The sequence below is a fragment of the Heterodontus francisci genome, chromosome 1 (assembly GCF_036365525.1).
Source record: "Heterodontus francisci isolate sHetFra1 chromosome 1, sHetFra1.hap1, whole genome shotgun sequence".
NCBI lineage: Eukaryota > Metazoa > Chordata > Chondrichthyes > Heterodontiformes > Heterodontidae > Heterodontus > Heterodontus francisci.
In genome coordinates, this window is record NC_090371.1 from 188,892,881 (window position 1) to 188,918,273 (window position 25,393).

General features: G+C 42.7%; 1 protein-coding gene across 10 annotated transcripts in view; it reads right to left on the reverse strand.

Moving 5' to 3' along the window:
* The window catches only part of ank2b (ankyrin 2b, neuronal), an 802,067-nt gene that overhangs the window by 14,950 nt on the left and 761,724 nt on the right, over positions 1 to 25,393 (reverse strand). For 9 of the 10 annotated variants that reach the window (XM_068039631.1, XM_068039677.1, XM_068039625.1 and 6 more), the window contains 6 exons: positions 20,445 to 20,591; positions 13,809 to 14,145; positions 8,111 to 8,402; positions 6,173 to 6,262; positions 971 to 1,054; positions 600 to 764 (listed from right to left, as the gene is read on the reverse strand). In XM_068039631.1, coding sequence (XP_067895732.1) covers positions 600 to 764; positions 971 to 1,054; positions 6,173 to 6,262; positions 8,111 to 8,402; positions 13,809 to 14,145; positions 20,445 to 20,591 — 1,115 coding nt within the window. The remainder of the gene's footprint in view (positions 1 to 599; positions 765 to 970; positions 1,055 to 6,172; positions 6,263 to 8,110; positions 8,403 to 13,808; positions 14,146 to 20,444; positions 20,592 to 25,393) is intronic. The other variant, XM_068039659.1, reaches the window with a different exon arrangement.

The following is a 25,393-nucleotide window of genomic DNA, read 5'->3' on the forward strand; positions in this document are numbered from 1 at the left end:
ATTTCCAGTAGGAGTTACTTCACAATGAACAGGAGCAGAAAACCTGACCAATTTCCCTTTTCCTGCAGCCAACTACAGTATCAATGCTGCTGCCTCAGCTAAGATCAGCACAGATCAAGGATTACCTTCCAGCAATCTATCTCAGACAGTCCTATAAAGTGGGTCAGCTACATTAATTTTATCAGTTCTGATGAAGCATCGCCATCCAAAATGTTAATCCATTATTTTCCTTTCTTTGATATAAACAAAGTTAATTTAGGTTTCCAACATTTTCTGTTTTTATGCATTAACACTGGTATCTTAAGTTCTGGGAATTGTTGTTCTGGATGCAAGGAAGTATTTTTGGTTACACATTAGACAGTTGTTAGCGCAAAGTTGTTACAAACACCTTCTGACATCAGCTGCTTTCCTCAGTTGGATAAAAACAATATATGAACTATAGAATTGAGAATGATCATTGACCACCACATATCTGCCACATATCCTGGCTAATTTGAACTGAATCAAACTCAGCGTCTATTTTAACATTTGGGAAACGACAAACAATGCAAGAAAATAGAAGACATTTTGTCAGTCGGGAGAAGGGTGTTAAAGCAAACCTCAGTCTGTTCAGTATCACTTTTCAGCACAGTCCGCTTTAAAACTTTTGAATATCCGTCTCCCTCTTCAGTTGTAATTGGTTCTTGCTCTGTTCCTTGCATTATCACTTCCTCCTTTTCAGTGCCATCAGGTGAAACTAAGCGTCTGATAATCTTCCTGGTAACCTTAAGGAAGAAAAACAAAAGAGAAAATAAATGCTTAATAACTCACTCATACACTTCCAATTTATCATTTCTCTTCATTGTTCCTCTGTTAATTTTAGTAATTTAATAGGATGCAATGAAATAATTACTATTTGTCAATGTTCTTTAATCTATATGAGAAAAAGGGTACTCTACATCAAGATTAGTCATCTTTGCTATGGCATTACCTTTTTCACAATGGTATTTCCATGTTCATCTGTGTATTGTTCTTCTGTGACTGACTCTGGTAGAATATCAGGCATGTCATCAGCCTAGGAAATTAATAATGTTTATTAACACCAAATAATGGAGTAGAGTTTCTGCTTTGGGTGCAATCAACAATCCGGGTGCAAATTGAGCTCAAAATTGTGTTAGGCTTTGAAGGTGAATTGATTGTTCAAGTTTCTGTTCATTTGCATATCACTGAACATAACTGCCGGGGTTTTATCTGGGCGACTGGCAAAGGATTCGGCAAGAGCCCTGTGTCACCTCCTTTCGGAAAGGCCCGCCGGATCAAGTGCCAATTTAGCACTTAAGTGGAAAGCGGTGGGCCTTCCCCGGGTTCAAGGACCCCAGCAGTGGAAGTCCTGCCTGCTGAGACCTGCTGGTCAATCAGAGGCCAGCAGCTCTTTAACTGAGCAGCGCCACCGTGACCCACCCAGGGCTCAGGATCATCGAGGGACCCAAACCACAGGTGAGACAGGGCAGGAGCAGTTTCGTGGAGTGGGGGTCATGGGGGAGGGGGCTCAGCAGCAAGGACAAGAGGGTACCTCTCAGCGGCCAACTCGCTTCCCGATGCTGGGGCCCTCGTTCAGGCACTAAGTACCTTTGAACGAGGGACACCCCCCACCCCCACCGGAGTCAGCAAGCAGCCCACACAGCTTTGCATGGTGTACTCCCCGTGCGGCGACAGGCCCACCCGCCGCTTGGCTAATTCCGACAGTGGGATGAGGCCCTTAATTGGGCATTAATTGCCCACTTAAGGGCCTCAATTGGGAGCGGTTCACAGGCCTGCCTGACCCGGACTTAATTTGTGTGGAGTTGGGGGAGAGTATTAAATTCCCCCCCAAATCTTTCACAAGCCAGTCAGCATTTTAGAACACAGAAAGTGCCAGAAATACTCTGCAGAGTTCTTCCCCCCATGCCCCCTTTCACTTGCTCAAAGATTGTTACATTTCTAACCTTACCAGTTCTGATGAAGGGCCACGGACCTGAAACGTTAACTCTGTTTCTCTCTCTACACAGATGCTGCCAGACCTGCTGAGTATTTCCAGCATTTTCTGTTCTCATTTCAGATTTCCAGCATCTGCAGTATTTTGCTCTTATTTTAGCATTTTAGAGCACAATTGTTTTTTTTCTTGCATTCAAAAATATTGCTTGATATATTTAAGAGTGGTAACCTGCTGCAGTTTTATTATTACAGGTGAAAATGGGTTTAATGCAAAAATAAGCATATTTACGAAGAATGTCGATTGTAAGTAATTAAATAATTGAAAATGACTTTACAAAACCATTTACTAGTATCACTGCTGTATAGTAGTCAGTTTCTTAACCGAATTAAATATTTTTTAATATTTAAAAGCTTTTAAAAGGTGCTTACTAGTTGCCGTGCACCTAAAGAAAGCTTAATTAAAGAAGCCTCCTGAAAGACTGGCAAATTGGTGCAGTTAGCAGAAACTCGTCATGATGATTAATTCAATCTGGGGTGTAGCCAGTTTTGTGGGTGGGGCTGGCTTTTAGCGTAACGTTTTTTAAACTGGTGCAGAAGATCACTGAAACTTGATTTGCACTGAATGTAAATTGTGTTTGAAATTTCTCAATCTTTGTGTTGGTTTGGTTGATTTCTGGCAAATTGTGCTGGGTAAACAAGTGCAACCTTGCAGAACTTCGAGGACTTTAATACAATAGATCCTGTTATGATTTTGGGAGAAAATTCATTCGAGCCATTAAAACTTCATAATTCTTTTTGTCATCCAGTGCTCCATAAAACAATCTTCAATAGATGTAGGAATTTTCTAATGGTATTAATAACTCATGGGAATGTCTTCCTTTCTGTGAGAACAGAGTAAATATTCATCCTTTAATTTAACAATACAGTGAAGTAGAATAGTGAGCACCTTCAAATAATGCTTTTACTAAAAAAAAGTATTTCTTTCCCCATTTTTTTTTTAAGACCTTCGCTGCTGCCATTTCTGAAGAATTGGGAGGTAGATTCTACCATTGATATCATCAATGTCATCATTCGGACAACTGGTTTAAAATAAATCAAATTAATTTTTATTCCATGGAATTCTAAGATTTCTCCTGGTGTTTTGGGGATTGCATTCAGTGATTCTGTCTGTCTTTAACTAATTCCATTGGTCTACTGGTGACTGTGTAAGCTAACTTCTGTTTTTATTAAATGCGATTTTCTGGAATTTTACAAGTGTCTTGCAAAATATATTCTATGATTTTGTTCATTTATTCATTATAACTGTAATTCTTGACAATTATCAATGTCACTTTAACACTGCCCAATAGAAAACCAGTGGATTGCTTAGGGTGCAATTTTTAATTCCACATTAAATGGGGATTATCCAATATACTAGACGCACCATCTTGCAACCTACATAGAACTTGGCAAGCACACTCTGAGCATGGTGGAAGGGGTTAAATGTCACTGAGGACTAACTTTCAGACTAAAACTTACCTGTTAAGAGGTCAATTCCTTACCAATGCAGCCATTAGCGTACGTGTAACTTATATGCTAACAACTAATATTAATGTGGTAGAGAATTCCAAGATGCTTTTTGGGAGTGGATGGTAGTGGGGGGAGGGATGTTAGGGCACAATTTGCAGAGGTGGCCAAGGGCATGCTCGAAGAAAGAGGTTTTGAAGAAAATTTTGAAACGTGGGGAGAGATGGAGAAAAGTAGAAGGGGCCAGTAACAGAATTCCTGAATTAAGGAACGTGAAGAGTGAAGGCTCCATCATCATGGTGGAGAAGACAAAGGGTAAAGTATGGCAGACTATAACTATAGGAGTGTGGGATGTGGACTTGGATGTAGGGCTGGAAGACAGTTATAAATAGGATGAGATAAAACTATAGGGATTTGTAGATGAGGATGAGGATTTTAAATCAATGCACTGGGTGATGGAGAGCCAGTGGAGGCTGGCTAGAAGAATTAGCTGACAACGCTTGGAACTCAGTGCGTGATACAATATAAGCAGTGGAGGTTTGGGCAAGTTTGAGTTTGTGCAAGGAGGAGCTCGAGAAGTTGTTAACGAAAGCACTGGTAAAATCAAGCCTGGAGGTGGTGCAGACATGGAGTAAGAGTTTCAATGACAGTGAAGGTGAAATACAGACGATGGTGAGTGAAAGCAAAATAAGCTGCCTTGATTTTAGAGTGGATGCAGAATTGGATGCTCAAGTGATTTTCTTGCTGACTGATGTTTTTACTCCTCCATCCCTAAGCAAAAGGTTTGAAATGGTAGAAACCACAAAAACAAACAACAGAATGATATTCAATGGCATAAGGAATAGTAACAGCTTACAAGGTGACAGAATAAAAGATGTGAACGTAAAATGGTGCTCTGCACTTTATACACTCATATCTACATTTCTTGGTAAAAGTAGAAGAGGAAAATATATCTGGATGAAATTATCTGAAAGGGTTGATGTTATTTTTTTCTAGCTAATCTTTAAAAGGGCTGATTCTGCAGCCAAGCATTCCCAGCATGGATGGGACTCAGATGAAAGTCTTGGGCTCACAGTTTCCCACTTTGCTTTATATCGGGCCAGAATTTGAAGTAAAATAATGACATGTGAACAATGCACAAGCTTATTAATGTGAAAATCAGCCAGCAACTTGTGGTGAGGAAGAGATATGTCATGAATTACCAATTCCAAACAACTTGTGGAGTCTAATTCCTTCAGGTTGTGAATTGTTGTTAGAGATTTAAAAAATGTCAAACAAAAAAAATTACTTCACCCTTTTTCTTTCTCTCTTAATTCCAATCTTTCTTTCTCTCTCTTTGTTTCTCTTCCTGTACCTGATTTGACATTTATTTTATCCACTATAATTAACCCTCTTTCTCAGTCCTTTCTCTGTTTATTTATCAATCCTTTATCTCACTGATTAAGGATATACACTGTTCATTCCGTTGTTCACCAAGGCCTCAGAAGCCCACCGTGCCATTAGCAGCTCGCACTTCCAACAACTTACAGGGGAAAAAACTTTGAGCTGAAAGATGCAGGAACAAATCTAACACATGGGTACACAAATGCCCCGCTCCAGCAAAGTCTGTGCCATTAATTGATTTTGTTAACAAAAATAAAAAGTAGCACCATCAGTAAAGACATTTACCGTGTAAATATTCTAAAAATTGGTACTAGTCAACCTGAATTAAATTGGTGAATGGAGAAGGATCTTCCAACATGACCCTGCCCTCCAACCCTGTCATTCCCTACCATCCACTCCCAGCATGCCAATGAAATATAAGGTGAAATTTTATGATAAAAACGGACCATTACTAATTGGCACAATTAAGGGGAGCCGGTGGAAAAGTGGTAATGTCACTGAGCCCGTAATCCAGAGGCCCAGGCTAAAGCCTTCGGGTCGGGTTCAAATCCCACCACAGCATCTGGTGGGATTTAAATTCAATTAATTAACAAAAACATCTGGAACTGAAAGCTAGGCTCAGCAATGGTGCCATGAAACTATCATCAATAGTCATAAAAACCCAGCTGGTTCACTAATGTCCTTTAGGGAAGGAAATCTGCCGTCCTTACCCAGTCTGGCTTACATGTGTCTCGAGCCTCACAGCAACGTGGTTGACTCATAAGTGCTCTCTGAAAAGGCTAAGCAAGGGTAATTAGGGATGGGTAACAAATGCTGGCCTTGCCAGTGACGCTTTTGTTTAAATAACACAACTCTTGTAAAGCTGTTGATACATATTCAGATTTGATACCAATCCCTGAAAATGCATTGTTCTTCCTTTCTCCTGATCAGTTATGTTTGCAAGACTAACTGGAATCAGTCAATTATAAATCCACAAATAGATGTATTTTTATAGAAACTCATATGATCACAAACACAGCAAATTTCAAATGAAAATAAGAATATTAATAGCAATGAACAATTAAAAGATGCACCATTCAAACAACAGTGAAAAGAAAATACATTACAGGCAAGGCACAGTTCTCTTCCTCTGTCTTAAAAAAGGTAAACTTTATGTAAAAGTTCCATCAAATGCCAACAGCCATAGCTATTAACACCATGCCACGAATCCTAGCATGCATCGGTGCAGAAAAGGGATAACGCTAATTCCGTGCACACAAACAATTTGATCTAAATTGAGAACTAGCAGATTCTATACTTGATCAAAGAAGAGCATTCCAGTGTTGGGTACCTGAATGATCACCCGTCGGCGGATGACCCTGGTGGTTACTGTCTCCTCATCAGAACTGCTTTCCAGAGCCCCCAGTTCCTCTGCTATCTCCTGTTGAAGGCAGTCAAGACAGGATTGCAAAGCTGACAGACTGAAGTCCCACACTATTATTCACCATATAGGTTTATCCTTTTCAAGGCTGCCTTTGCTTTAATTTACTACCTTTTCATAAGGAATTATTTCATTCAATCTATGAGTTAACAACTTAAATATTGGATTCCTGGTTGTAGTATATTTGCTTTCCCTCACCTGACGCCTGTCAGATTATGTTATTGGCACTATGAAGTCCTCTGAGGATATGAAAGTCTTTTTGTAATGCAAGTCCTTTCTTAAGAGCATTATAAGGTTAAAAATTGTTCTTCGTATCTATGGAGTAAAATATGACCTTTTATAAAAACTGAAAAGCACTGTACTGGCTCAAGATTTCTTGCCTTAATAGTTTTTTAAAAATATTTTAAAATGTTTCTTCCCTTTCCAGATTTCCTGCACAACAAGTGTTTACAACAAATGACCAGCTCAAAGGCTTCCACCAATACTATTCTAAATAGGTTAGTCTGAGGTGGACAAGAGTGGAGAAGGGATGATATTTCCACTGATATTCCTTTCATCTATGTGAGTAGGTAGGCAATGTCTCATGTTTCCTCCACAATGATGCAGCTAAGAGAACTGCACAATGCCAGTCGTCACCAATATTTGTGACGCAAATCTACTGCATCAATAAACCACCCAATTTTCAATCATTTTTAATGGAGATTAAATTCAGATTAAACAGGAACCTTTAGGTCTCTGGTTAGTCCGGAGACAGCCTATTTTAAATGAAAATGATTTTGCAGCAGGAACCTCAAAAAGTGAATCTGACCTCAATAAAGGCAAGCTTACCAATTCTTACATTGTAGACTGGTCTGCTAACAGAACTGTTGAGAAAAGTACTTTGGAATAAAGTATCCTATGTCTGAGTCTATTCTGAGCGAATCTTATTACCATCCAAGAAAGCAATTTCTTTCCAGCAAAAACAACTTGCATTTATATAGTGTCCTTATCATAATAAAACATCTTGTGATGCTTCACAGAAGCATAATCAGACAAAAACTGACAATGAACCAAAGAAGCAGATTTTATGACAGGTGAGAAAAAGCTTGTTTGCAGTGGTATGTTTCAATAAGGGTCTTAAAGGAAAATAGAGAGGTGGAGAGGCAGAGAGATTTAGGGAGGGAATTCCAGAGCTTTGAGCTTAGACAGCTGAAGATAGCATCCTCAATGGTGGGGTGAAAGCAGAGGGGGATATAAAGAGGCCGGAGCTGGAGAAACGCAGTGGTTTTGGAGAGAGCCAATGCAAGTCAGTGAGCATAAGGGTGATGGGTGAAAAGGGCTTGGTATGAGTTAGGATTCGGGCAGCAGAGTTTTGGATGAACTCAAGTTTATAGAGGGTGGGAGATAGAAGACTAAACAGGAGAGCACTGGAAGATTTCCGTGAGGTGAAAATCAGAAAGCTAGCATAGTAATAACTACTAAATAAAGTGTAGTTACCAGCAGGTGAAAAATCAAGTTAGCAACAGCAATAAAACTTTGGTATTGCTGAGAGAAAAGTCATGAGCTATGTTTTTTTTTTACTAGAGACTCCTATACTTCTTGTTTGGTTCAGTTCAGATTCTGGATATCCATAGGTGGCTCCTTGTGTTTGTACTTTTGAATTTGTAAATCCTGTATTTCTTGGTTCTATGGCTCTAGGATCAGGGACTGGGATTAAATAGTGTAAATGCACAAAGCCTAGTCACAGACACTGATCTTCTAGAAACTGCAGTAAACAGGTGGCAATATAAAAATGAGTAGTTTCTCTATCATAGTCTTTTTATAAAAAAATTTGTTCAGTACATTAGAATCTCACTGTTACAATCTTACCTTTTTGAGTGATTCCTCCTCAAAGGCTTTTTTAATGTTCTCCGGCTGCTCCTTTGTTGTTTCTACGATAGTAGGGCCGGTTGTCTGGGGAGCTTGCAACCCTTCACAAACTTGAACTTCATCAGGCTCCTGTACAATGGGACTTTGCTCCTCGATCCTCAGCGTTATCATTTCTGCAGGCTGCTCAATTGCCTCTTTCCCCTGGACATCAGACTTTTCTAGTTCCTTGTATTTTCCTCTATCCAAATCAATGGGTTCCTCACCAGGTGCTGCAGTCTCTAGGTTCCTTACTCTGTCCACAAGAATTTTCATGTCATGGAGATATTACAAACATTTGGATATTATTAATTACAGCCAAAGATTAAGTTTGAAACTCTTTTCCTTCCGTCCCCAGTTTGAATTTCTGCAGAATAATTTTACCCAATAACAACAAAGACTGTAAATCTGCAATAATCAATATTCTAATGATCTACTGGTCAATGGTAGGCCCAATTCAAACTTTCAAAATCAACCATCACTGTGGACTCCACATGATTTCCAAAATGATCGTCTGTAAAAGTACAAATGCAATCAAAATCAAATCACTCGCAAACCACCAATTTTCAGTATAATCAGTTTATTTCAAATTTCAGCAACCAATGCTACAAAGAAAATCCTGAAGTCCAGCAACTGGAAGTTTCTTTGAATGGCACTCATTCTGGCATCCAACACATGGGATGAATTTTACCAGCCCTCCGACGGCGGGATGCACGGAATATTCTTCGATGATGTAGAGGAGACAGCCGCAAGAGGGGACAGCTGCTCCATCCCCCGGCAGGCGTCGGCACCATTTTTAAAGGGCTTCAAACCCTAACAGATGATTTAAATTTTTAAAAAGACCATCACATTTTATTTGACTAAAAAGTTACTACAACATCAAAGCCCCTCTTCCACCGTCCCTACCCCAATGATTGAACAATATATTTATTTCCCTCTCGCCCCCGTAAAAAAACATTTTGGTTAATCTTTGCCCTTCAACCCCTTCCCACCATTTCCTCAGCCAACTGAAACAGTTTTCACCGTTCCCTGGCAACTCCCGCCCTGAGCATTTCACTCCTCCCCCCTCCCCACCAGTGTCACGCCTCAGATGGCCGAACGGAGATCCGAAGGCGCAGTACGGGACAAGGTGAGTTTATTTGCATGTGTTTTAATTAATTTTAATATTAAAATGTAGGCTGTACCAAGGCCTCACCGCTGCCGGTAAAATGCGGCAGGGCCTTCTCGGCGTCAGGGGTCATGGCGGGCCTCTCCTGGAAGAATATTCCGGGCTCCCCCACCATGACACCCGATGTCGGAGGGTTGGTAAAATTCAGCCCTACGTGTTAACGTACCTGACATTCATCACAATAGCGTTATTTCACACTAGGGGCTGGATTTTAAGAGCCTCCAGCCACTCTCGGTGGTGGGCATATAAAATGGCAGCCTGTACCACAGAGCCGCTGCAATCTCCAGCACGGCAGCTCATTTAACTAGCCAGAGCATCCCACCCACCCCCATCACGTGGAGGGGTCCGAGCTGTCCAACGCTGGCAATGGTGTCAGCTGCCTGTGTGCAGACGCTGATGCCATTTTTAAAGGACAGCCAGCCCTGCCGGTCAATTTGATTTTTTGAAGTGGTATGCCCCCCAAAATCTACCCGATAAAATTGAAAAGGCTCTTCTCACCCTCCAATAACAATTACATTAACTATTTGCCCTTCCCCCTCCACTAAAATACTTACCTTTGAAATCTGACCTGCCCCCTCAGACTGTTCCAAGTTTGAAGTTCACCCCCTCCCACAATTTCCTCAGCCAACTGAAACAGTTTTCACCGCCCCCTGGCCCTCCCGGCAGGTTCTGCTGGAACGATCTTCCGGCACCCCCCCTCGCCACGGAGTCCAATGTCAGGGGCCTGGTAAAATCCAGCCCTAGACGGGAATGTTTTTGCTGAAGGTCACATTCACTGGAAATGATATTTCTTCCTTTCAGTCAAAGAAGAGGTCAGGCAGTCAAACTGATCCTGGCCACCACATACATCACACTACAATTAGTCAGGAGAAGACTGTTGGCAATACTGCCACAGTTGACCGGCTTGGCGTGTTCCCAGTGTTTCTTTCTCTTCACTAGACAGTCAGTTTGACTTAAAAGCAGAAAATGCTGGAAACACTCAGCAGGTCAGGCAGCATCTGTGAGAGAGAAATATTAACTCTTGCCAGACTTGCTATTTCCAGCATTTTCTGTTTTTATTTCAGTTTTCCAAATTCTGCAGTATTTTGCTTTTGTATTAAGCATTTGAATCCTCTGTTAACCTTTTCAGCTTAGATGAGGCAATGGGTGGAATTTTATGCTCTCCACCGCAGCGGGTTTGGAGGTGGGGAACCCTGCCTCTGCTGAAATTTAGTCCAGGGTGAGAAGGCCTGTGAACGGCCTTCCTGCCCTGCCACCAATTGAGGCCCTTAACCGGGTAATTAACTGCCAATCAAGGGCCTCTTTCCACCGCAGCTGCAATTTCCCATGTAGCAGGCAGCCCTGTGCCACACGGGAAGCACGGCATAAAAAACCGTGCGGACTGCTTACCGGCACCGGTGGGGAGGGAGGGCGCCATCTCTTGTTCAAAGGCATTTAGTGACTGATAGACGGACCCAGCATCAGAAAAGGGGGGGTGGCAGATGAAGGCCAAACTTCTGGCCTTGCTGCCCACCCACCCCTCTCCTCCGCAATCCTCACCCCACGACACCCTTCCCGACCTGACCTACCTGAGGTCTGGCTCTAGTGATGCTTCTCATCCTCCAGTAGGTGCAGCTACAGCAGCAGCCATTGCCTCCGCGGTGGTGCTGCAGCTGCCGGCCTCTTATTGGCTGGCAGCTCTGCAAGGCCGCAATTTCTGGTGATGGGGTCCAAAATCTTATCGAAGGCCCACCTCTGTCCAATTAAGTGCCTGATGGGCACTAAACTGGGCAGGCCTTTTGGAAAAAAGGTGATGCAGAGATCTCGGCATCGGTTTCCCCTGACATCGACACCGTGCTGCTAAGATAAAATTCGTCTACAGCTCCAATTCTAACCCTGTCTGCCCACTGGGCATGATGCAAGCTTGGGGTTAAAATGGAGGTCAGGTGCTACCCATTATGTTCCTGCAGCTTCAGAGGTTTTGAAGGCCAAAAGGCCCCCCACCGCATTGCCCAATAATGTAATTTGAACGCTGCCTCTATTTTAATTTTGAAATGCGTGAGGCACAAACTACCAACAAGAGCTGGCAGTGAGCAGAATCAGAGCCAGAGGATGCCCAGGTAAATTAATTTTTTAAAAGTTTTCTTATGGGCTAGCAGGATCAAGATAGCTCCTACTGGCTGCATAAGGAAATCGTAGGCTCCCTCTGCCCAGGCTTCCCTTTCTCCTCTGAGCTTGATCACTGGGAATCCACCTGCCCCTTTCTCATTTACATTGCCTGGGATGGTTTCCTTGAATCCATGGTAGCATCCCGCTCCCGGCCTCCACATTATCCCTGCCAGCTTCAGGTGGGAGTCAGCCTTGGGACATTTAACTGAGGGCAGGTGTTACCATCAGGTGAGGAGGGGGTCACAGGCACCCTCTTACCCTTCCTCTTATTTGACAGCAACAGGGTTTATTTCTTTTTAAACAGTGGTCGTGCTTACCGCCTCAGAGTGTTTTATCTTTTCCCTTTAATGTGATCGTGAAAGAACCAATCGGACAGATTTTCTTGAGTTTAAACAAGAAAGAGGTGAGTTTATTATACTTAACAATCTAAACCCGATGTAAAAAAAAGAAAAATATACACTATACATTCACGCACACAACCACACGAGAATCACACTCACACACAAGTAGATTACAGAGTCAAATGTAGATTTTGTGGTTGGATTGGAATCCAGAATAAATAAAAATTAAATACACAGTCTGTGAGGTTGGTTGGTGGTCTTCTGGATGAAGTTGTATTCTTGAAGTCTCTGGCTGGTCAAAATGCACTTTGTGGCTGGACTGCCTGACTCAAGGTTTTCTTGGAGGCAGATTTGTAGGTGGCTCTCTTCCCCTGGTCTCTGTCTGTAGCAATCTGTAGGCTTGGAGGGTCCACAGTCGCAACTGGTTTTCAAACTTGTGGTGTTATCTGGAGACAGAGGGAAGGAGGCACACAGCCTTTATGTTCCTCCCAGTCTGAGTTACTGCTTGTCTCTCTTTGTTCAAGGAAACTCCCAGCTTTCACAGAGATGGACAGATGATCACATAACTGCATCAGTGTATGCTCTGGAAGCTTCTAAAAAGATTCAAGGTTCAGAATTGGCTCCCCAGCTCCCAGGATGCCAATATTTACACTTGGAGGGGTTTTCTCTTTCAAAGTCAAGGTGTCAGGATTGCCTTGAATGTCATGCTAATGAAGCAATATTAGGTCATTCAATCACTTAGAGCAAGCCATTGTTCTGGGTCCATGCTCCTCAGACCTCTGCTTCCTGTTGGAGGCCTTGGTATGTAAAAAGGTGTTTCAGATGCAAATTGCAGCGACCATCTTGGGTGCCAGTTTTTTAAAAAGCTAACTGCAGGATTTCTTCCATTAAAAATTGAATGTAAATTTAGAACCAATGACTTAAAAGTCATCATTTTGCATATCGTTTTTCTTGACAGCACGGCATAAAAATTGCTCAGGCACCACGATAGTGTCATCATGGGCATTTCCTTCCCGCTGCAGCCCCCATAAACCACACTCCTGCCTCAGGTTAAAATTGGGGCTTGTGAGTTTGTTCCAAACCTATATCATTACAGCATGTGTTTACATCAATGGACTTCTGCTAAGTGTAAGGCTTTTTTATGCAGATCAGATCCTCTGTACTTTAGGTGTTTTATGAATTGTCAAAAAGAAACTCATGAAAAGACCTAAATGCAATAACTACAATGATAGATCACTTTAGTTTTTGTATTGTACAATTGAGGTTTAAAGAGACTTCCTATTATTACTGTGCATGATCCACTTTTTTTTAAAACAAAAGTTCTATAATGCACATCAAGCAGGCAGAAAAATAACTATTGGCTCAAACTTTCCTTACTGGCTTCAAGCCAACTATTTCTTAAGTGGTTCTGACACTGCCACAGAGAAACACATGATAACAATGTATAAGTAATGTTTCTTGCTGTCTTTTTGAAAATTTTGGACCAGTGAGAAAGAAATGCTGGGAGAAGCCCAATAGATGTCAACCACTCTTACCAAAATGTATGCCTTAAATAAAAAAATATTAAATATCTGAGTCCAGTTCTTACAATATTGTATCAAAATTGAAATATGATGCAGTATCAGCTGTACCCATCTTTAACTTGACTGTTTGTTGTTTTGTACTGAACGACAGGAGGTTAATATAGCACAGCTGAGGGGATATCCAGCTTACTCCCTCCACAATGTGGGCAGCTTCACGCACTGGAAAATACTTAGAAATTCCAAGTCACAACTACTAAAGGATAGAAATTACAATCATGTTGTTACATGAATGTTTAACATGTTCCTACAAATTTTTTCAATGTACTTTCAGCTATCTGATCTATTGGCAAAACAGCACTCATGTAGGCATCCAATGTATAATTGACATAATCTCACCTCATTGCACTAAGAATATTATAAACTCATTTAACAAATAATTTAGTCACATCAGCCTTTTAAGCTTAAGCCAAATGAAACCTTACATGGGTGTTTCCTTTTGAGTGTCACAAAGTGATTTCTGCTTTGCTTCAGCTTCTTTTTCCTTTTGAGCTTGTTTTAAGAGCTTGGAGATGGGCAATTCCTCCCCTGACTCCTCCAACTGATCCTGTAGCTTTGTTCTGCCCTGTGGGCTAGCTTCCTGAGGTTTACAGCAACTGATGGAACTATCTTCCTCTGAGACGAGTGGCGGTTGTGCTTGAAAGCATTCGCCATGGTGTTCATGGGCTACATGAGCTAGATCACCATACAGCTCTCTGGACGTTGGTTGTCCAAATCGCGTGGTCTTTGGACTGTACAGGTCATCTGAAAGTGCAGAGAAACCTGGAAGTAGAAAAAGCAAAGTGTTTACAGTGAGCTGCCACTAAGGACAGTGCTAGGAAATGTGTTCGGTGTGACTATTTACTCCATTTGGCTTTCATGACTACATGATTCAATAAATTTACATATAAAATATTAATAAATACTTCTTCCTCGCTCTTCATCTATGATAATTCTAAAAACTGACAAGTGCTAAGTATGATGAAAAACTATTAGGACCAGTAGTAGACGGTCCCTACATTGCACCTTTTATACACTCTTAATGTACTGCTTCAGGAGTGTTCTTTAAATGGGCACCATTGTGGTGCAGTGTTGAAGAACAAATATGTGATGTCGTGAAATGGGGGGAATCGGGTTCATTACACTATTACACAGGTTGGAGGAGGAAGTCATGGGATAGATTTTTAATTTGTTGTTGGGTGTAAAATTAGCCAATTAGAGAAACTGTCAGCTTCTCATTCCTATTGGAATGAATGGAAATGAAAATTGGGTGATTTCTGTAACACATTGTCAAGCCGCAAAGCTAATTTTACCCAACCTGGGTAACAGGTTGAAAATCTATCTTAAGGTTTCCTATTGGCTGAGGTGAGTCGGTGAGACTATCATCAATGGGAGGGAAACTAGTGGAAAAAATTTTGAGGGACAGGATTAATCTCCACTTGGAGAGGCAGGAATTAATCAGGGATAGTCAGCATGGCTTTGTCAGGGGGAGATCATGTCTAACTAACTTGATTCAATTTTTTGAGATGGTGACTAGATGTGTGGATGAGGGTAAAGCAGTTGATATAGTCTACATGGACTTCAGTAAGGCTTTTGATAAGGTCCCGCATGGGAGATTGGTTAAGAAGGTAAGAGCCCATGGGATCCGGGGCAATTTGGCAAATTGGATCCAATTGGATCGTTTTCCTCAGCTGAGCAGGACCATCATATACTTCATAGAGTCATAGAGTTTTACAGCACAGAAACGGGCCCTTCGGCCCATCGTGTCTGTGCCAGCCATCAAGCACCTAACTATTCTAATCCCGTTTTCCAGCACTTGGCCTGTAGCCTTGTATGCTATGGTGTTTCAAGTGCTCATCTAAATACATCTTAAATGTTGTGAGGGTTCCTGCCTCTACCACCTCTTCAGGCAGTGTGTTCCAGATTCCAACCACCCTCTGAGTAAAAACATTTTTTACTCATGGGATCCGGGGCAATTTGGCAAATTGGATCCAAAATTGGCTTAGTGACAGGAGGCAGAGGGCTATGGTCGAGGGTTGTTTTTACGAGTGTAAGCCCTGTGACCAGTGGTGTACCACAGGGACCCTTGCTGTTTGTAGTGTACATTAATGATTTAGACGTGAATATAGGAGGTATGATCAGTAGGTTCGGAGCTGACACGGAAATTGGTGGTGTCATAAATAGTGAGGGCATTTGAGGATTTGAGGAAAAATGTTTTTACTCAGAGGGTGGTTGGAATCTGGAACACACTGCCTGAAGAGGTGGTAGAGGCAGGAACCCTCACAACATTTAAGATGTATTTAGATGAGCACTTGAAACACCATAGCATACAAGGCTACAGGCCAAGTGCTGGAAAACGGGATTAGAATAGAACAAAAAAAGAACAAAGATAATTACAGCACAGGAACAGGCCCTTCAGCCCTCCAAGCCTGCGCCGATCCAGATCCTCTCTCTAAACATGTCGCCTATTTTCTAAGGTTCTGTATCTCTTTTCTTCCTGCCCATTCATGTATCTGTCTAGATACATCTTAAAAGACTCCATCGTGCCCGCATCTACCACCTCCGCTGGCAATGCGTTCCAGGTGCCCACCACCCTCTGCGTAAAGAACTTTCCACGCATATCCCCCCTAAACTTTTCCCCTTTCACTTTGAACTCGTGTCCTCTAGTAATTGAAACCCCCACTCTGGGAAAAAGCCTCTTGCTATCCACCCTGTCTATACCTCTCATGATTTTGTACACCTCAATCAGGTCCCCCCTCAACCTCCGTCTTTCTAATGAAAATAATCCTAATCTGCTCAACCTCTCTTCATAGCTAGCGCCCTCCATACCAGGCAACATCCTGGTGAACCTCCTCTGCACCCTCTCCAAAGCATCCACATCCTTTTGATAATGTGGCGACCAGAACTGTACGCAGTATTCCAAATGTGGCCGAACCAAAGTCCTATACAACTGTAACATGACCTGCCAACTCTTGTACTCAATGCCCCGTCCGATGAAGGAAAGCATGCCGTATGCCTTCTTGACCACTCTATTTACCTGCGTTGCCACCTTCAGGGAACAGTGGACCTGAACACCCAAATCTCTCTGGACATCAATTTTCCCCAGGACTTTTCCATTTACTGTATAGTTCACTCTTGAATTGGATCTTCCAAAATGCATCACCTCGCATTTGCCCTGATTGAACTCCATCTGCCATTTCTCTGCCCAACTCTCCAATCTATCTATATTCTGCTGTATTCTCTGACAGTCCCCTTCACTATCTGCTACTCCACCAATCTTAGTGTCGTCTGCAAATTTGCTAATCAGTCCACCTATACTTTCCTCCAAATCATTAATGTATATCACAAACAACAGTGGTCCCAGCACGGATCCCTGTGGAACACCACTGGTCACACGTCTCCATTTTGAGAAACTCCCTTCTACTGCTACTCTCTGTCTCCTGTTGCCCAGCCAGTTCTTTATCCATCTAGCTAGTACACCTTGGACCCCAAGCGCCTTCACTTTCTCCATCAGCCTGCTATGGGGAACCTTATCAAACGCCTTACTGAAGTCCATGTATATGACATCGACAGCCCTTCCCTCATCAATCAACTTTGTCACTTCCTCAAAGAATTCTATTAAGTTGGTAAGACATGACCTTCCCTGCACAAAACCATGTTGCCTATCACTGATGAGCCCATTTTCTTCCAAATGGGAATAGATCATATCCCTCAGTATCTTCTCCAGCAGCTTCCCTACCACTGACGTCAGGCTCACCGGTCTATAATTACCTGGATTATCCCTGCTACCCTTCTTAAACAAGGGGACAACATTAGCAATTCTCCAATCCTCCGGGACCTCACCCGTGTTTAAGGATGCTGCAAAGATATCTGTTAAGGCCCCAGCTATTTCCTCTCTCGCTTCCCTCAGTAACCTGGGATAGATCCTATCCGGACCTGGGGACTTGTCCACCTTAATGCCCTTTAGAATACCCAACACTTCCTCCCTCCTTATGCCGACTTGACCTAGAGTAATCAAACATCTGTTCCTAACCTCAACATCCGTCATGTCCCTCTCCTCGGTGAATACCGATGCAAAGTACTCGTTTAGAATCTCACCCATTTTCTCTGAGTCCAAGCATAACATTCCTCCTTTGTCCTTTAGTGGGCCAATCCTTTCTCTAGTTACCCTCTTTCTCCTTATATATGAATAAAAGGCTTTGGGATTTTCCTTAACCCTGTTTGCTAAAGATATTTCATGACCCCTTTTAGCCCTCTTAATTCCTCGTTTCAGATTGGTCCTACATTCCCGATATTCTTTCAAAGCTTCGTCTTTCATCAGCCGCCTAGACCTTATGTATGCTTCCTTTTTCCTCTTAGCTAGTCTCACAATTTCACCTGTCATCCATGGTTCCCTAATCTTGCCATTTCTATCCCTCATTTTCACAGGAACATGTCTCTCCTGCATGCTAATCAACCTCTCTTTAAAAGCCTCCCACATATCACATGTGGATTTACCTTCAAACAGCTGCTCCCAATCTACATTTCCCAGCTCCTGCCGAATTTTGGTATAGTTGGCCTTCCCCCAATTTAGCACTCTTCCTTTGGGACCACTCTCGTCTTTGTCCATGAGTATTTTAAAGCTTACGGAATTGTGATCACTATTCCCAAAGTAGTCCCCTACTGAAACTTCAACAACCTGGCCGGGCTCATTCCCCAACACCAGGTCCAGTATGGCCCCTTCCCGAGTTGGACTATTTACATACTGCTCTAGAAAACCCTCCTGGATGCTCCTTACAAATTCTGCTCCATCTGGACCTCTAACACTAAGCGAATCCCAGTCAATGTTGGGAAAATTAAAATCTCCTATCACCACCACCCTGTTGCTCCTACATCTTTCCATAATCTGTTTACATATTTGTACCTCTATCTCACGCTCGCTGTTGGGAGGCCTGTAGTACAGCCCCAACATTGTTACCGCACCCTTCCTATTTCTGAGTTCTGTCCATATTGCCTCACTGCTCGAGTCCTCCATAGTGCCCTCCTTCAGCACAGCTGTGATATCCTCTTTGACCAGTAATGCAACTCCTCCACCCCTTTTACCTCCCTCTCTATCCCGCCTGAAGCATCGATATCCTGGGATATTTAGTTGCCAATCATGCCCTTCCCTCAACCAAGTCTCAGTAATAGCTATAACATCATACTCCCAGGTACTAATCCAAGCCCTAAGTTCATCTGCCTTACCTACCACACTTCTTGCATTAAAATAAATGCACCTCAGACCACCAGTCCCTTTATATTCATCATCTGCTCCCTGCCTGCTCTTCCCCTTAGTCACACTGACTTCATTATCTAGTTCCTTACAGGCTTTTGTTACTACCTCCTTACTGTCAACTGACCTCAATTGGTTCCCATCCCCCTGCCACATTAGTTTAAACCCTCCCCAACAGCATTAGCAAAAGCACCTCCAAGGACATTGGTTCCAGTCCGGCCCAGGTGTAGACCGTCCAATTTGTAATAGTCCCACCTCCCCCAGAACCGGTCCCAATGTCCCAAAAATCTGAACCCCTCCTTCCTGCACCATCTCTCAAGCCACGCATTCATCCTGACTATTCTTTCATTTTTACTCTGACTATCACGTGGCACTGGTAGTAATCCTGAGATTACTACCTCTGAGGTCCTACTTTTTAACTTAGCTCCTAACTCCCTAAACTCTGCTTGTAGGACCTCATCCCGTTTTTTACCTATATCATTAGTGCCTATGTGCACAATGACAACTGGCTGTTCACCCTCCCCCTTTAGAATGTTCTGCAGCCGATCTGAGACATCCCTGACCCGTGCACCTGGGAGGCAACATACCATTCGGGAGCCTCGTTTTCGACCACAGAACCGCCTATCTACTCCCCTTACAATCGAATCCCCTACGACTATAGCCCTTCCACTCTTTTTCCCGCCCTTCTGAACAGCAGAGCCAGCCACGGTGCCATGGACCTGGCTACTGCTGCCTTCCCCTGGTGAGCCATCTCCCTCAACAGTATCCAAAACGGTATACTTGTTTTGGAGGGAGATGACCGCAGGGGACTCCTGCGCTGCCTTCCTGCTCTTTCTCTGCCTTTTGGTCACCCATTCCCTTTCTCCCTCAGCAATCCTAATCTGCGGTGTGACCAATTCACTAAACGTGTTCACTAAATAGTTAGGTGCTTGATGGCTGGCACAGACACGATGGGCCGAAGGGCCCGTTTCTGTGCTGTAAAACTCTGTGACTCTATGAAGTATATGATGGTCCTGCTCAGCTGAGGAAAACGAGTGGAGGATAGAAATTTTGAAATCTGGTTCAAACCATCCCATGCACACTTTTTTTTGGAATGAAAGATAACAGTGCTCATAAAATCACAGAATCTCTAAAAAGATACGGCTGAAAATCCATAACTCTTTTTATGCAGTCCCGCTGAAACTGGGCTGGAGTGTGTGGAAGGACCGCAGGTACACGGAGCTTCAGCCATCCCTTGGGGCTTCCTGCTCGGCCTTGTTGGTGGTAGTGCTTGTGCCTGCCCTAGACAAGGCCAGTGTCTTGTAACTTCAAGAAGCAAAAAAGTTCTTGAGTTCTCTTTTGGCCCACTTATAAAGGGAGCCAATGAGTGCAACCTTTCGTTGTTTCCAAATAAGACTTCCAGAGCCATTTCACTGTCGCAGTTTGCAACCTACTGCAGCAGAGGGGTGCCCTAGATGTACCCAGTGTACATGGGTGACGTCCGCCTGTATTTAAATTAATTGACCTTTATTTGACCCCAGCAGCTTGGGAAGGTGTATCCTGACATTTATGGCAGGATATGTGACATAGTTTTGGATTTGTACTGAACATAATCTTTGGAAACACACATAGGGAATGATTTGCATTTTCGGCAGTGGTGGAAAACTGGTGGTTGCAGATTGGTCACTCGTTATACACGAGTCAATGGATAGGAAAATTCAGCAGGGTATATAACGGATAGCTAATGTTAACAGCAATTTTCCGTCAATGCTAAAAGTTACCCCTAAGTTGGTTTTTATACAAGTTTCATTTAGTGCTATCTACTATTTTATATTTTGAGAAATGCATTTACCTTCACTATGATCCAGTGCTATTGTCTGTTCAATCTCTGCATAAGTGCGGGAAACATGCTCTCTGCTAGGTGATGTCTGTGTGGTTTCCAGTAAGCTGATAATATCCATTCGATTAATATTGGCCAAGGTCTGCATTAGTTTTTCATCTTGGAATGAAAAGAGCAAGAATGTTGATAGGTAAAATATTTAACAAATCACCAATTTACAGTTAACTGACAAAGACCTGAAAAAATTCTACAATTTGAGAGAATGCATTTCATTTTTCCAATCTAATGTTTCAATTTAATAAGGCTCGAAACAGCATGAAGTTGTTTTTTAAACATTCCCGTATCTCAGGAAGTACTGTGTGTTTTCACAGATATAGTCTCAACCAATCTAGCAGGAACAAAGTTGGCAAGGACAAAAAGCAAAAAAAAAAGGAATTAAAAATTTTGAATAAAATACTGCATATATTTCAGTGTTCAGACAAGTAGACAAAAGAGTTTTTTACGAATATTGTAAAGTGTTTGTGAAGACATTACCTAGTAGACAAACGTAGCTTTCGCAAGCCTGTGCAGTTAATCTTTTCATCATGGCTGAATATAAAAAGTATAGGGGATAACTGAGAAAGGAAATAAGAGGGGCAAAGAGAGTGTATGAAAATAGAAAAGGGGAACATGAAAGGAAACCCAATCTTTTATAAACATACAAATAGTAAAAGGGTAGTCAAAGTAACAGTGGGCCGATTAGGGACGAATAAAGGAGATCTTCCTGTGGAGGAAGAGGGCATAGCTGAGATATTAAGCAAGCACTTTGTATCTGTCTTCACGAAGAAGAGGATACTGCCAATGTCACAGTAAGTGAGGACGTAATAAAAATATTGGATAGAATAAAAATAGATAAAGTGGAGGTACTTAAAAGGTTCGCATGCTCAAAGCAGAAAAGTCCCCGGTCCAGATGAGATGCATCCTAGGTTACTAAACCAAGTAAGGTTGTAAATTGCAGAGACTCAGGGCCACAATCTTTCAATCCTCCTCAGATATGGGAGTTGTGCTAGAGGGCTGGAGGATTGGAAATATTACACCCCTTTACAAAAAGGGGGAGAGGGAAAAACCTAGCAATTGCAGGCGAGTCAGTTTAATGTCGGTGGTGGGGAAACATTTCGAGACATTAATCCAGAGGTAAATTAATTGGCACTTTGAAGAATGTGTTGATAAATGAAAACTGGCATAGATTTGTTAAAGGAAAATCATGTTTGATTAACTTGATCGAGTTCTTTGAAGAAGTAATGGGGCGGGTGGCAAGGGTATTCTAGCCGATGTTGTGTATATGGACTTTCAAAAGGCTTCTAATAAAGTACTACATTTTTCTAGCAAAACTGAAGCCCGTGGGATTAAAGGGCTATTCTGCATGCATAGGGAATCAGCTGAAGGACAGGAAAACCACTCAGAGTGTAGTGGTGAAATGTTGCTTTTCAGACTGGAGGGGAGTGTGCAGTGGTGTCTCTCAGGGGTCCATGTTGGGATCACTATTCTTTTGATATGTATTAATGGGTATACAGGGCATCATTTCAAAATATGTAGATGAAACAAAACTTGTAAATGTAGTCAACAGTGAGGAGGATAGTAACAGACTTCAGGAGGACAAAAAGACTAGTGAAATAGGCAGAGGAAATTTAGTGCAGAGAGGTGTGAACTGATTTAAACTAATTGGCACAATTTTAAAGGGTGTACAGGAACAGAGACACCAGAGATGTTTGTAAACCAGTCTTTGAAGGTGGCAGGACAAGTTAAAAAGTCTTTTAGAAATGCATTTATAAACAAAAGCATCGAGTACAAAAGCAAGCAAGTTATGCTAAGCCTTTGTAAAGCTTGGTTAGGCCTCAGCGGAGTATTGGGTCCAACTCTGCACACTACAGTTCAGGTAGCATGTCAAGGCCTAAATAGAGGGCAGAGGAAATTTACTAGAATAGTACGAGGGATAAGGGACTTCAATTACATGGAGAGACAAGAGAAACAGGGGCTATTCTCCTTACAGCAGAGAAGTTTAAGCAGGGATTTGATAAAGGTGTTCAAAATCATAAACAGCTTCCAGTGGTAGAAGGGTCAGTAACCAGAGGACTAAGATTTAAGGTAATTGGAAGAAGAACCAGAGGTGACATGGGGAAAAAATGCAGCAAGCTATGATGATCTTGAATGCACTGCTTGAAAGAGTGGTGAAAGCAGATTCAACAGTAACTTTCAAAAGGGAAATGGTTAACTATATGAAAAGGAAAAATCTGCTGGGTTATGAGGAAAGATCAGGGCAATGGGACTAATTAGATGGCTCTTTCAATGAGCCAGCACAGGTGCAATGCAACAAATGGCCTCCTTCTGTGCTGTAAGATTCTCTGATTGTGAAATAACTTACTGCTGTTTAACGAGTAATATTTTATTCAAGAAAAATGACAGGCAAACGTACATTGAAGATACACGGTAGAAACTCATGTAAATTTATTTTAAAAAATTTCTGGCATGCTTGTTTTCTTTAAAATGCACTAAAAATTTGTGAGTGTTGTAAACTGTGAGAAAGATAGTGTTACGACCAGGTGTGAAAGGAGTCTAGGGGTTCCCTCTCAGCCTTTGCCTGGTTTAACTGTAACAGGATTTAACTTTAAAAACACAGTGTTTTTAGCTCCCCCCTCAGTGAATCCTTGCTCACTGCTTTCCAATTGCAAGGCAAAGGAATAAAATCAGACAGGTTTTCTTAGATTTAAACAAGAAAAGTGGAAATTTATTAATCTTAAACTCTAATTCGGTTAACTCCTGGCTGGCTCTCTCGCGCTTTCTCACAAACCTCCGGACCCACTGAAGTCACTTAAACCTCGAGAGAAGACTCCTACGTCGAAACAAGTTAAAGCGTGCACTGGGCCCCAACGAACAGCAAGACTTACTGGCAACCAAAGACTCCACATTGAACTCAAAGGACTGTAAATACACCCAGCTATACACGACACGACCACACTAGCTTGCATACGTGATAAACACACATGCTGATAGAGACAGAAAAAGTAGAAAGAATAAAGGGGAAAAGTTTGAAATGGAATGTGAGCTTTCTACACCTTCAATGTCTGGTGATCAAAATCCATTTGGGTTAATTGGACCAGGGAGTAGTTGCTTTATCCCCACAAGCACCGTCTCTTAGTATGCAAATGTCCTCCAGCCAAATGTCTGGTGATCTCTTTAAACATGTCATTTCTTCACTCCAGCAAAAGTTTAAAACTAATGTTCATATGATGAAATGAATATGCTTCATTCTTGGCAGGTGGGGGTCTTCATGACAATAGTAATAAAACTTCAAGAGGACATTGACAGGCTGGTGGAATGGGTGCACACTTGACAGACGAGATTCAGTGCAGAAAAATCAGAGATGATACATTATGGTACGAAGAATGAGGAGAGACAATCCAAGTTAAATGGTACAATTTTCAATAAGGTATAAGAACAGAGAGACCCGGGGTGCTTGTGTAAGAATCTTTGAAGATGGTAGGGCAGGTTAATAAAACAGTTAATAAAACATATGGGATCCGGGGTTTTATAAACAGGGGCATGGGCTGAGATTTTACTGGCAGCAGCAAAGGCCTGATATTGGAAACTAAAGCAGGTGGCGTGGCTGTGTGGGTGGTGTAGGGTTTGGGGTAAAGGAGCGCGATATTGCCGGAGCCGTCCAATTAAAAGCTGGCAATGTGTAGGAGCTGGCCAGTTAGGAGGCGTGGGCAGACATACTGTGTCGGACAAGGCTGGCGCCATCTTTAAAAGGCATTCAGCAGTACTTTTAAAGGCAGCAGCCCCGGAGCAATCGGAGAAGGTGCACTAGTAACTGTAGAGATTGGAGGCAAAGCAAGGGTGGTGCCCAGGTTCTCTGATGTCTCCTTGGATATGCTTCTCCCGGCGGCACGGGCTCAGAGGGAAGTCTTTTGTCCTTGGGATGGGAGAAGGAGACCAGCTCGCCAGAAAAAAGGGCATGGATGGAGATAGCAGAGGAGGTGAGGTGTTAGGTGGGAGCTGCAGTGTCAAAAGAGGATCAATGACCTGATGTGTTCTGGCAAGGTGACTGCAGTGCATAATATTGAGCTTGCAGCCTAAACCTGACTAAAGATGAGTATGACTGTGATGAAAGGGATGCTCACTCAGTCAGTGGCATTGTCCAGGCAGCAGCATTGGCTGCCATATGCATCAGATCATCCCTTTGGAGGACACCAGTCAGTCAGAGTTAACCCCTGCACTGCCAATACTAAATGGCTGCATGTAGGAGGCATCCTTGTGGCACCATGATGGACAGTTAAGGTGCCACCAATGTGGGCATGGTGTACGTCTGTAATGGGAAAATGACAATGTTAATGTATATAGCAGAAGAGAGCTCACAATAACGAGAAAGGTCAAGAACTGGAGGCAGCGTCTCATATATGGTGATCCTCATGCCAATGGTGGAAGAGGCATTGGAGCTGGGAGGCATGGATACAGGGCGGGCTATTACTGATGGTGAGACAGGTGTGGAGCCCCGAGACAGTGAGTGGTCTAATGGATGGGCACAAGGGATTCTTTGGCAAGCACAAAGCAGTGCTCATGTGTCCTTCACTGGTCACACAGAGCTCCAGCTGATTAGGTGTCAGGAGGATGTGTTGGAAGGTGCATTGCCCTCTCATCGCTCTTCACTCTTTTCGCAGGTCATGGACAAGATCAGTCAGCTGCACAGCCTGCGGGACAGCCTTCCATCCCTGGGGAGGAGTAGGAGACCTCAGAGGGTACACAGTCAAATCATTCCCCTGACCCTCCACCTGCGCAGATACTTTCACGTTGGTGGGTAGTGGTACACGAGTAGCAAAAGGGTCACAATCTGGTGAGCACAGCACAGATGCCCCCGAGCAGCCAGAGGCAGAAACAATTGCAGCCACTCACATTCGGAGGACCGTGGATGGTAGGCGATGCTG